This window comes from Pundamilia nyererei, unplaced genomic scaffold (assembly GCF_000239375.1).
Source record: "Pundamilia nyererei isolate P.nyererei 1_Seehausen unplaced genomic scaffold, PunNye1.0 scaffold00076, whole genome shotgun sequence".
Classification (NCBI taxonomy): domain Eukaryota; kingdom Metazoa; phylum Chordata; class Actinopteri; order Cichliformes; family Cichlidae; genus Pundamilia; species Pundamilia nyererei.
The window spans coordinates 2,757,826-2,768,683 of record NW_005187477.1 but is presented as its reverse complement, the minus strand read 5'-3'; the positions used below and the strand labels follow the sequence as shown (position 1 = coordinate 2,768,683).

The 10,858-nt window shown below is 47.4% G+C and overlaps 1 protein-coding gene across 3 annotated transcripts in view; it reads right to left on the bottom strand.

Annotated features, from left to right (window-relative positions):
* The window catches only part of ano7 (anoctamin 7), a 17,151-nt gene that overhangs the window by 1,027 nt on the left and 5,266 nt on the right, over window positions 1–10,858 (bottom strand). The window contains exons 3-24 of one of the 3 annotated variants that reach the window (XM_005737502.1): window positions 9,820–9,874; window positions 9,613–9,740; window positions 9,046–9,153; window positions 8,835–8,971; window positions 8,703–8,760; window positions 7,872–7,982; window positions 7,621–7,786; window positions 7,457–7,547; window positions 7,256–7,352; window positions 6,763–6,906; window positions 6,548–6,685; window positions 5,274–5,372; window positions 5,035–5,137; window positions 4,449–4,560; window positions 4,304–4,358; window positions 3,296–3,393; window positions 2,986–3,137; window positions 2,699–2,904; window positions 2,298–2,440; window positions 959–1,049; window positions 743–862; window positions 507–671 (exon numbers count right to left, since the gene is read on the bottom strand). In XM_005737502.1, the coding sequence (XP_005737559.1) occupies window positions 519–671; window positions 743–862; window positions 959–1,049; window positions 2,298–2,440; window positions 2,699–2,904; window positions 2,986–3,137; window positions 3,296–3,393; window positions 4,304–4,358; window positions 4,449–4,560; window positions 5,035–5,137; window positions 5,274–5,372; window positions 6,548–6,685; window positions 6,763–6,906; window positions 7,256–7,352; window positions 7,457–7,547; window positions 7,621–7,786; window positions 7,872–7,982; window positions 8,703–8,760; window positions 8,835–8,971; window positions 9,046–9,153; window positions 9,613–9,740; window positions 9,820–9,874 (2,565 nt within the window). In that variant the 3' untranslated portion in view covers window positions 507–518. Of the gene's footprint in view, window positions 1–188; window positions 672–742; window positions 863–958; window positions 1,050–2,297; window positions 2,441–2,698; window positions 2,905–2,985; window positions 3,138–3,295; window positions 3,394–4,303; window positions 4,359–4,448; window positions 4,561–5,034; window positions 5,138–5,273; window positions 5,373–6,547; window positions 6,686–6,762; window positions 6,907–7,255; window positions 7,353–7,456; window positions 7,548–7,620; window positions 7,787–7,871; window positions 7,983–8,702; window positions 8,761–8,834; window positions 8,972–9,045; window positions 9,154–9,612; window positions 9,741–9,819; window positions 9,875–10,858 lie in introns of those variants that run through there. The other 2 variants (XM_013911951.1, XM_005737503.1) reach the window with 2 other exon arrangements.

The following is a 10,858-nucleotide window of genomic DNA, read 5'->3' as shown; positions in this document are numbered from 1 at the left end:
CAAGGAGAGCTTAACTTCTGTCTCGCTAGCTTGCCCTGCGCTCAGTGAATCTGCGTTCGACTACTCCGCCTAGGCTGCACTGTCGAGCGCAGATCCACTGAGCGCTCAACACAGACAGCATCGTCAGAAGGAAAGTTGATAAAATAATTAAAAATTTTGTATTGTTCGATACATATGCGTACCGAACCGAAAGCCCTGTATCGAACGGTTCAATATCGATACGAGTATCGCTGCACCCCTATTGGATATGTATAAGTTTATGTGTAACAGATATCCAAATGTTTATTACATGAAAAAGCCCAGCTCATGTTACAGCGATGTCGCTAACTGCCTCCCATCAGGTGCTGCTGAGCAACATTTAGCATTTAACTCAGAAACTTCAATTACAACAAACATGGCAAGTTTTGAAAATAGTAAGTTACAGTTAAAGAGTTATTTGATGACAGGCACAGTGATAAGCAGCCAGTGGTTAAAAACGAGCGTTGGGTGTTGTAGCCCAAGTCCACCTGAGCTTCGTCTTAGGAGCTGAATATTGCTTCAGTCTCCTCTGCGATCTCTTCCAGGTTCGGTGACGGTGGGTCGCTCTCCTGTGGAGAGATTCTGGATCTACGCTGTCGCAGTTCACTGGGCGGGGCTTCCCCATTCCCAGGAATCATGGTCTTCCCCAGAGACTGCAGGCATAGAACACGATAGTAAACAAACTGCAAGACAAACCGTCATGTGACACTGTTAACTTTGATACCTGGTTCTCAGCCAGAGCCTCTTTAGCCATGTAGTGCTCCCTCTTTATCTTCATCTCCACCTCTTCGGACACATCAGGAACCATCAAATCTATTAAGCGGCCGATGAAGAAGACTACGTGCTGAGGAAGAAAAACGGGACAAGTCTTCAATGTGCGGACTGCCGATCAGCAGTTCACAGACCGCTCGGGGTTCAGTGAAGTCTGAGAGACACTGACCTCAAAGATGATGACGAAACCGAGCCGTATAGCGAGGAGGTGGAAGTACTCTGGCAGGTATTCACCATTTTCATCCCTGAAAGCCCAATACCTGTGGACGATAACGACGCGTCGATCGCCTGCAGTAGGTACTGTGCTACTCGTTCACAGAAGGTAGCTTCGACGATTTTACGTGGCACAGTTTCACTCCCGATACATTTCAGACACAAAGGCTCTGTGTCTCCTGCTGGGACTTAACCGCAGAGCTGTAAACCACTATATTATGACGCCACCAGCATTTTAAATTTGCAGAATAACTAAAATGAGCTGCAGTAAACATTCAGACGCTCTCTGGTTCCTCTACAGCACTCGAAACATTAACGGCAGCAGTGAATTTGTCCTCAGGATTTTGTTCCTACCGACCAAATGTTAAATGAAAGGTGACGTCAAGATTAGGTTGTCAAATAAAAACGTAAAAAGTTGTCTGCCGTCTCTCTTCCTCAGCATGTCTTTGTCCTGTCTTCCTCATCTCACCGCCCTCCCTGAGCCTGGTTCTGCTGGAGGTTTCTTCCTGTTAAAAGGGAGTTTTTCCTTCCCACTGTTGCCAAAGTGCTGCTCATAGGGGGTCATATTGTGGAGTTTTTCTCTGTATGTATCATTGTAGGGTCTGCCTTACAGTATAAAGCACCTTGAGGCGACTGTTGTTGTGATTTGGCGCTGTGTAAATAAAACTGAATTGTCTTTGGATCTCATTGAAAACACATCTAGAAAAAAGGCGTCCACCCATTTTAAGCTTGGGCAGGTCCATCGTGACCTCCACGAACTCTGATCATGACAACCACTGTGTTGTGATCATGTGGGACCAGTAAGTCTAATGTAATCTACTTCCAGTCCCACATTAGCTGAACGTAATGTTAGACAGAGCCCAGTTTGAGCCCAAACATTACTTGGTCAGGGGAGATGTGCATCTACATATAAATGATATTCCTGTTCCATTATGTGCCATATGAAGAGTCTATAACGTGGCTAATGACCACAGAGGATGTATTAAGATGAAGTGTTGACCTGGCAGTGATGAGCTCACAAGTGTGAGGCACACAAAGATGTGGCTACTGACGTGGAGTTAAAACAGTCGGGACACTTTGCTATCGTGCTTTAGATTTAGTTTCTAATCAAAGTTCTTTCTTTGAAAACTTGACATTTCACTTTTGAGCCCAACCTCAAAGCTGCTGAGATGTCTGGTCTTGTATGATCATATGACTGAGACTGTTTTGGTGCTCAAATGAAGTCCATAACTGCCCGACCGGGCTCGGCCGGCCCATGCGGTTCTCGGTGATGGTGTTGTGGTGCAGATGCTTACCTGCAGGATGTGTTGTGCTGTTGCTGGTAGCTGAGCGGTGATGTAGCCAGAGTGAAGTTGATGAAGCCACTGAGTGTGCTGTCTCTGGTGTAGCGGTAGTACAGTCGAGGCACAAAGGATGACGTAAACGCTATGAGGAACGCCTGAAAATACAAGTCCAGATTCGTTGGCGGCTCATTTATAGGCTCATGATTTATGGTTGTGGTGCGAACAAAACGTATGTTTTGAGCAAAATTTGGAAATACAAATTGGGCTTTTACAGCCAAACAGGTGAGAGTGACATCGGCGGGGTTGGAATTCACATATGCTTGTTTGCCATTCACCTAGGGACCATTTTTGATCCGAGGACACCACAAGCGTTACCTGTTCGTCCATACGTAAAAACACCAAAACAGTCTTACGTTGCTCAGGACGGCCATGTGTGCGATGAACTGCAGGATGGGAAACCAGATGCCGATGTCCTGAGCTCGCTCTACCACCGGGCGACGGTATTCAGTCACAAACTTCTGAGCATCCAGACGGACCTCCACCCAGTTATTAATGAGGGCGAAGAGAGGAGCGAGGGGGCACGCCGCCACGAAGATGGTGATGAACCCAAACTGAATCACTGTAAAGGATGAGGAGGATTTACAGTGAAGACCAGACTCGTATGAAACTCTCAGGATGTGAGGATAAACCTGGGACTCACCCATCTCCAGGTATTCGCTGAAGAGTCCCTCACAGACCAGCAGCTGGTAGTCTGCCTCCCAGGGAGAAGCCTCCTCCTGCCTCTGGGCCTCCTGTCCCGCCTCCTTCAGCTGAGGATTCAGCTTCCTCTTCTGCCACCATGACTTCACCTTCCTGCAAGTAACGAGCCCACATCATTGCAAAGCGAGACTGCGCTCGGTGACACAAATCCACATAACTGTGCGTTATGCATCACTGTTGTGAGAGACACTGGCACCAGGATGCAGTCTGTTCTCGTGCACTTCGTTGTGTATCTGTGTGTGTCTGTTTACGGGGAAATGAACTCCTGGATGTTGTTGATCAGCTGTTTTCCCACCATGATGACCAGCAGCTCCTGAGCCAGATCAATGAGACATCCACCTGCTCCACACTGTAACACACAGCCAGAGAGGCGGAGTTTAGTGGTTCATCTATTCATGCAGCTGCGAGCAGCTCAGCTGATGGATCAGCAGGTACCCTACTATAACTACACACATGCTGCTCTGGGTGCTTTATGTCCCCCTTTGGAAAGCAGTTGTTTGAAATGGTCTGTGAGCACTCACAGCATCATTGAAAAACTGTGTCTGACCTAAGGTCTCCATGCAGAGATCTGATGCTACTGTCACGGTCCGTGGTCCTGCGTGTGGAATGTGTGATGCTCGGGTAGCCACGCCCCCGGGCTGGGCCATCACCGGCACACCTGCTCTCCATCGGGGTGATTACCCGAAGAGCTACTTAGCCCGGCACTGACGGAGGCTCCACGCCAGCCCGTTAATCACCTCTCTGTGGCAACTAGACTCCCGCGAAAGCGTTGCATTAATATCTCGTTGGAGCTGCGTTAAATCTGCCTACTTGTGTCTAGCTTTCGATCCGGCGTTCAGCGTCTGCCACCTGCCTGTCCTCCTGCCCAGTTGGATCACCCGGTGCGTCATCTGGCCCATCCACTACCTCCACGGACTCCCTTCTCACGGACGTCCCTCCCGAGCTCCCACGGTCCCGCTCTAATTGTAAGCCAACTAGTCTAACTCAGTCTTGATGCGTTTGCCCCGCTTCCCGGCTCCCTGGTAATCTTCTCCCCTTTCTGTTGCAGCCTCCCACGGTTCCTCACGTCACTGTTTCCCCGGGTTTTTTAGTTCCTCGTTTTGCTCCTCTGGTTCTGGTTTTTGTTGCCATAATAAAGTGTCATTTTCTGCTAGTGCTTGAGTCTGCGTCTGGACCCTTTTGTGCACGAGCGTTGCGGCGCATGACAACTTCTCTGTAATCGTCACATCATCATCACATGACCACAATCATCAACTCACGTCTTCGTTGCGGACTCCAAACAAAGTGTTGTAATTTCCAGGGTAGCCAATGAACCTGAAACAAACAACCAATCAGCAGGTTTTACAAACCAGCCGAGGCGAGTCCATCAGTTCAATGATCAGCCTGCTCTGCGCTGGCTCTCACCTGCCTTTGAAGAAGGCGATGTAGACCGGAGACGAGTAGAAGTTAACAAACTGGAAGACGAAAACTTTCAGGATGAACATGTCTTCGTATTTCGTCTGAGTGCGATGCATCTCTGACAGCAACACACAGACACACATGTATTCTCGTTTTCATATCTTAGTGAGGACATCTCATTGACATAATGCTTATCCCAGCTGCTTACCCTAACCATGCCTAATCCTAACCATAACCTGACCCTGACACTAAAACCACATTTTGAGTCAAAAATGCTTCAAACCCCATAAGTGACTGTTGGTCCCCACAAAGATGTCTAAACAAGTACACACACACACACCTTCAGATGAAATGAAGATCATGGCGCCAAATTAAATTTGTCTATTTTTACCTGAACAGTGGTGAAAATGAAAAACCAAGATTACTTAGTAAAAGCTCGTTAGCAGCTGTTATTTGTTATCAACTAAAAGTAGACTTCCTAAAATATTCATAAACTGGTCTCAGAAAGATCAGACATGTTCACAGAATTCTACAGTTTATGAAAATGTGTAAAGTTTCTTTAAACGAGGCTGAGACGTGGAGGGAGACTCACCCCAGCGGGTGAGGATGTGGGCCAGGGCGGTGTAAATCCTGGACAGCAGAAGGATGACCAGCAGATTCAACACTGACCCTGAGAAACTGGCTATTCTCCCAGCCTAAACACACACACACACACACACACACACACACACACACACACACACACACAGGTGTGATGGCGTCAGTGATATTGCAGTCCTCAGTTAAGCTTTGTGGACCCAGGTGAAGGCAGGCGAGCTGCCTCTTACTCACAGAGAAGCTGAAGAAGCTGTACTCTGACTTGTAGATGATGATGCTGAGGATGGTGCGATACAAAATGATGGCCGTGAGAAAAATCAACACCACAGCGACCTGCGCGGAAGAAGTCATTTCAGACCTTTTATCCACTGACACCTGATTTCATTTAAGGTAGAGACACAGACAGATTCATAAATGTAGATGCACACTGACTGGTTAGCATATGGGAGAGAAATCTCATTGGCCAGATATGGATCTGTCAAGCATGACATCATGAACTTAATGAACCTGCTAACAGGCAACAGCAGCTGCTTCAGGTTGGCTAATTTTCTCCTCTGCAGCAAACCCAAACATAAATGTGCTAACAGAAGAAACGTGAGGCCAGAAAGCTCGTAGGAGACCTGCTGCTCGTCTAACGTACAGCTGATGGTGGGTGTTAACATCTTTGTCCCCACTGAGGCTGTAAATGTGAATAAAAACATCGGGAAGTGATTTTTTGAAGCCGTAAGGCTGTTATAGAAGCAGTCTGCTGTTCAGCGTCGTCTGGCTCAAACACAAAGACCTTCCTGAGAAACATCTGCATGGAGCAGATGTTGCTCTAACACCACTTTACACCTTTCAGCACTGATGGAGCCTTTCCAGATGTGCCAGCTGTCAGTTCCATGGACACTGACGCCCCCCCCCCAGCTGAACGCTAGCTCTCCTCTTCAGCCCAAGGCTTCGGCGTCCATGTTTGAATGTGTCTGACCTCAGATCTGTTTTGGCCCAGAGGAGACGGTGGCGTTTGTCCATCTTGGTCACATGTGGCTTCAACGTGCTCTGTTCTCCATCACATCCAACAGGATGTGTTTCAGTTTAAGCACTACATGTGCTACTGGCAATAAAACGAGACTTTGTGAGATTTGCGAATCACTGCATGATATTTTTATTTGTGTTTGACTCAGTGTCCCAACTTCTTTGGAGTTGTGGTCATAGATGGAGACCACATTATAACAGGCTGGACAGAATCTGAATTAGCATCACCCACAGTCCCTGATGGTTCCAACCTGCAGCTCCTTTCCATCACAGTGATGTCAGCGCTGACCCCCAAACAAGAACTGCTTCACATGTTGGAGGCGGGAGTGAATGCCAGCTCCAGAGCAGGATGGGGGAGGGGCCACTGTGGAAAACGACGCTACCTTCTGCTGGCATCACGCAATAATCATCTTACACCTGTGGAAGCCGTGACCGTAGATCGGGTGGACGTGCGTGTTAGACTGTGTTGGCTACGAGGACTTCAGGAGACTCACCATGATGATGATGACCATGCAGCCAGTCAGAGTTCTGTTGAACCGCTTATTTTCAGGAAAATACGGCTCCTCCGCTCCGGTCACCGGGTTCCTCATGGTCATCGGTGCCATGGCGGTGAACTCTGGACGAGGTCGCTCCTGCCAAAGATGTGAAATTCACAAATTCACAAACCTCCCGAAACAATCCACTGGTTAACTTAGCGACGGCTTCGCACCTCGATGTCCTGGAATTCGGAGCAGTCCCAGCGGTGAGACAAAGATGAACATGTTCTCTTCCAGTACTCGAGGAAGGTGATGGCCCACAGAGACATGAAGACACTGAGGAAAACGGTTCCTCCGTTATCAAACAGCAGACCTGCCTGCAGAGACACAAGCAGCCTTTCAGAGTGGTGGATACACAGATGGCTCAGTAACATCAGCCTGTGCTGGTTTCCAAACATTTAGCTCAGAGGACCAGATGAGGTCAGAGGACAGAGTTGTCTACTGCTGTCCACTTTTAAACTGCCCAACTATTAATCTGCCAGGCGACGTATCAGGAAACAGAAACCTCTGAAGAAACGTCCACGATCCATCTCACAGAGATCAGTGAGATGAGTGATGCATGAATATATGCTGGAATAAGGAATATGGCTGCTTTGCCTCGCCCTGTGTTTTCCCAGAGAACGGAAACATTTAAATAAATGTGAGAGGTGTGGTGGTGGCAGGTACCTTGTAGGTGACGCAGATGCTGGAGTAGTTCCAGTAGGAGCAGATATTACAGAGCGGACACATGATGAAGCTGTTTCCGCTACCACACAACTCGTTCCTACAAATTCAAACACAGATCACCACAGGTGCATCAACCATGACGAGTGAGCATGTCCTCACAAACTGCTTTAAAATGAACGCTGACGATGAGTTTGTACTCACGCTGGAACGTCGGTGGCCACGAGCCAAAACCCGATCAGGAAGATCACCGTCCCGACGACAGACGCCGGCAGCAGCCAGCCGGTGTAGAAGCCTGCATGCAGACACGGTGAGACGCTTGTCACCAAATAACGGTATAACATCGGAGGTATTTTCCTCATATTTACCTAACCAGGCAAAATAAAGTGCGATCTTCTCCCCAAAGTACTCCCTGATGTGGTCCAGAGGTTGGTAGCGTCTCCAGCAGGACCACTGGGCCCAGTAAGCATACAGGATCTGCCTCAGGCTTAAACTCTGGGGACTGACCGGGGGGGTCGGCAGCTGATAATCTCCCTGCAAACATGGTATCAAACATCAGCCTGGGCTTCAGTCTGGGAATCACAGCAGCTTCAGACCAGGCTCGTGGTGCACATCTCACCTCGTGCAGCGGGTAGGCGGCGGTGAAGACCTGCTCGTTCAGCAGACGGTCGACGCCCACCTCCCCGTTCTTCACTGAACCGTATGGAGTCCTGGCTAAGATCTCGTACAGCTAGAGGGACACGAGGGTTTCAAGGGACTCAGCTAAGCTAGCATAACCATGTCTAGGGCTGAAACTTTGTTTCTGTGAAACTTTTAGCATTAATAGAAACAGAGCCTCCAGGACACTGCAGAACACCACAGCCATCTCCACTCAGAACCACAGAAACATGTTTGTGTTGTTTTCAGGAAACTTCAGTGGATTGTTAAGGAAGTACAGACTCATAAAATAAAGTGCTACACACACGGACATTTGTGTGTGTGTGTTTGTCGAGTTTGTTTGAGGAGGAGGCGTTGCCGCTGCCAGCATCCGTCTGTTGACCGATACATCCTGGATCTGCTTCGCTGGTATTTCTGCCTTTGAGCCAATCAGAGCAGCTCGCTCTCAGCTCAGTTTGTTGAAGCTGCGCTGGAAACTTTCCCAACACGACCAAACACACAGTTCCCATCTGCTCGGGTTTTGTGTCATTAATGAAGCAGCACAAGAAATCTTAAATTCACACTTTCAGGTTCTTTGGGTTAAAAACTCTTAGATGTTGGTTTGTGTATTTTTGTTTAAAGATTTTTTGAAATATTAACATTTATTTGTCTGTTTCTCTGTTCTGGATTTGTCCTCTGAAATAGTCAAACTATCCTAAAATACACCATAAACATTCAGTTTTCATTTCTACATGCACCACAGTGAAGTGCACGGCCACGAGTTCCTCGAGACCGTTTTGTTTTCTTCACTCACCACCTGGTGTCTCTGGGTCGTCTTGAAGAACGTGTCTTTGTTGTCGCTGCCCAAAAACCTGCAGGCAGGAAACAGGGAGAGTGAAGGAGGAGGAAGAGGGTGACACGGGACTCAGGTCCTGAGTGTTTGTACCTCTCCAGCTTGTTGGTCCTGAACTGGCAGGTGTAGTAGTCGGGCGGGGGGTTGGGGACGTCCTGGGACATAAGGTTGGGAAGAGACAGCTTGGACAGGATCTGTTCGGACCAGTTAACGATGGGGGCGGTGACCACCTGCAGGAGGACAGAGGACATGCCGTGAGATGGCTGCTGAGCGTGAGGACGGCGGCAGAGGACGTGGGCTTTACCTGCAGTGGGACTCTGAGGCTGATCTCCTCAGCGTAGTAACAGAGCACGCTCCACGGAGCGCTGAGGAGGACAAAACAGATCCTCTTCTTTGTCTGGAGGACCTCCTTCTGCAGAGAAGAAGAAAAGAGCTCAGCGTCCTTCACCTCCTTTCAACATCATAACTAGTACTCACGGGTTAATTAGTGCTTTGTTTATTTTCTGGAAATGTATTTGTACTCTATGCATCTGTACCCATATGTAATAAATTTGATTTCATATTTTACTATTGAGAAACACTTTGGAGCACCTCTGGTCTTTTCAATGAGCTATAATATAAATAAAGTATTGATTGATTGATTGAAAGGTGCATTTAGCTGCTGGTTAGCTTCCATCCATCAAACAGAAACACATAGAAGCAAATCATCAGTAAGCCAATGATACAATTATGTCTGTTATTGTCTATATAATGTCTGTTATTTATTTCCTGATATCCAAAGTGAAGGTGGCATGTGGGTCATGTGACAGTTTAGTTTCACTTCCTCCATGTTTGCCTTACCTGCAGACTCACCTGTGTTTGTTTAGCTTACCTGTTCCTGCAGAAGTCCAGAGTGTCTCAGTCTTTTCAGAAACTCCTCCCTCCACCGGCGGTGGGCGGGGCTAACACCCATGCTCTCCTCCTGCATGCTCCTTGGCTCCTCCCACACCAGCACAAAGTCTGTCCGAGAGGATCACAGGTTTAATTCCTCTGCTAAACACGCTGCGTTTGGAACGGTATTATTTTGTTTTCTACTCACCGACTCGAGTCGATCCATCACTGAAAACATTCCCATCCTCAGGCTGAACTGCATTCTGGGAAATAATAAAACCTGTCAGACTGAATTTAGAGGAAAACAATCAAAGAGCAGGGTCTGTTTTCAAAAAGCTTCCTGAAACTAAGAGTTTGTAATTCTAAGGAAACTGTGAGACTTCCAGTGAAGGCTTAAAGGACTGAATCCTGCTGATGATCAGAGTTATTCATGGAGCCTGGCAGGCCCTGGAGTGGAGACAAGCACCTTTAGAAGGGTTCTGAAGGAGAGAACGCTGTTTTGGAACAATGCTCTGCCATGTTTGTCTCTGCAGGCAAGGAAGGAGAGGATACACTGTTTGTATAATCCAATCAATCAAAGACCATTTTATCTATGAGGCATCCGATCCATTCATTTCTGTGGGACAGAGACGACGTGCCGACTTTATGAATTATTCATACGGAGTTTACTTGTGTGCTCATTACATTAGCCGACTCACGTGTGTAAACTTGTCACCACAAACCCACTGTTTGCATAACTGTGGAAAAATGCCACAGCACTCAGATGGCCCACGACCACACGTGGAATTCCACTGGAATCACGTTTTACCTGCTTTACAGTCAAATCAAATCAAATGACATTTACCTACAAACATGTACCAGTAGAAACACTAGAATAAGGAGGTGAAAATACAAGAAAATAATTATACTCTAAATTAATTTACTACTGTAGTGGTTTAATCTAGCCTTTTTACATTTTTATTATGCACCACGGCTGCTCTGCTGTCCAAGTTAAATAATAAAATGTGATAAGGACTGTTCTCACTCTCCTGCTCACAAGAGTAAATAAAGAGCAGGGCACAAGCAGCAGGGCTAACACGGCTAATGTGTTATTGATGGATGGATGGATGGATGGATGGATGGATGGATGGATGGATGGATGCATATATTGGATGGATGGATGCATATATAGGATGGATGGATGGATATATAGGATGGATGGATGGATGAGTGGATGGATGATGGATGGATGGATGCATATATTGGAT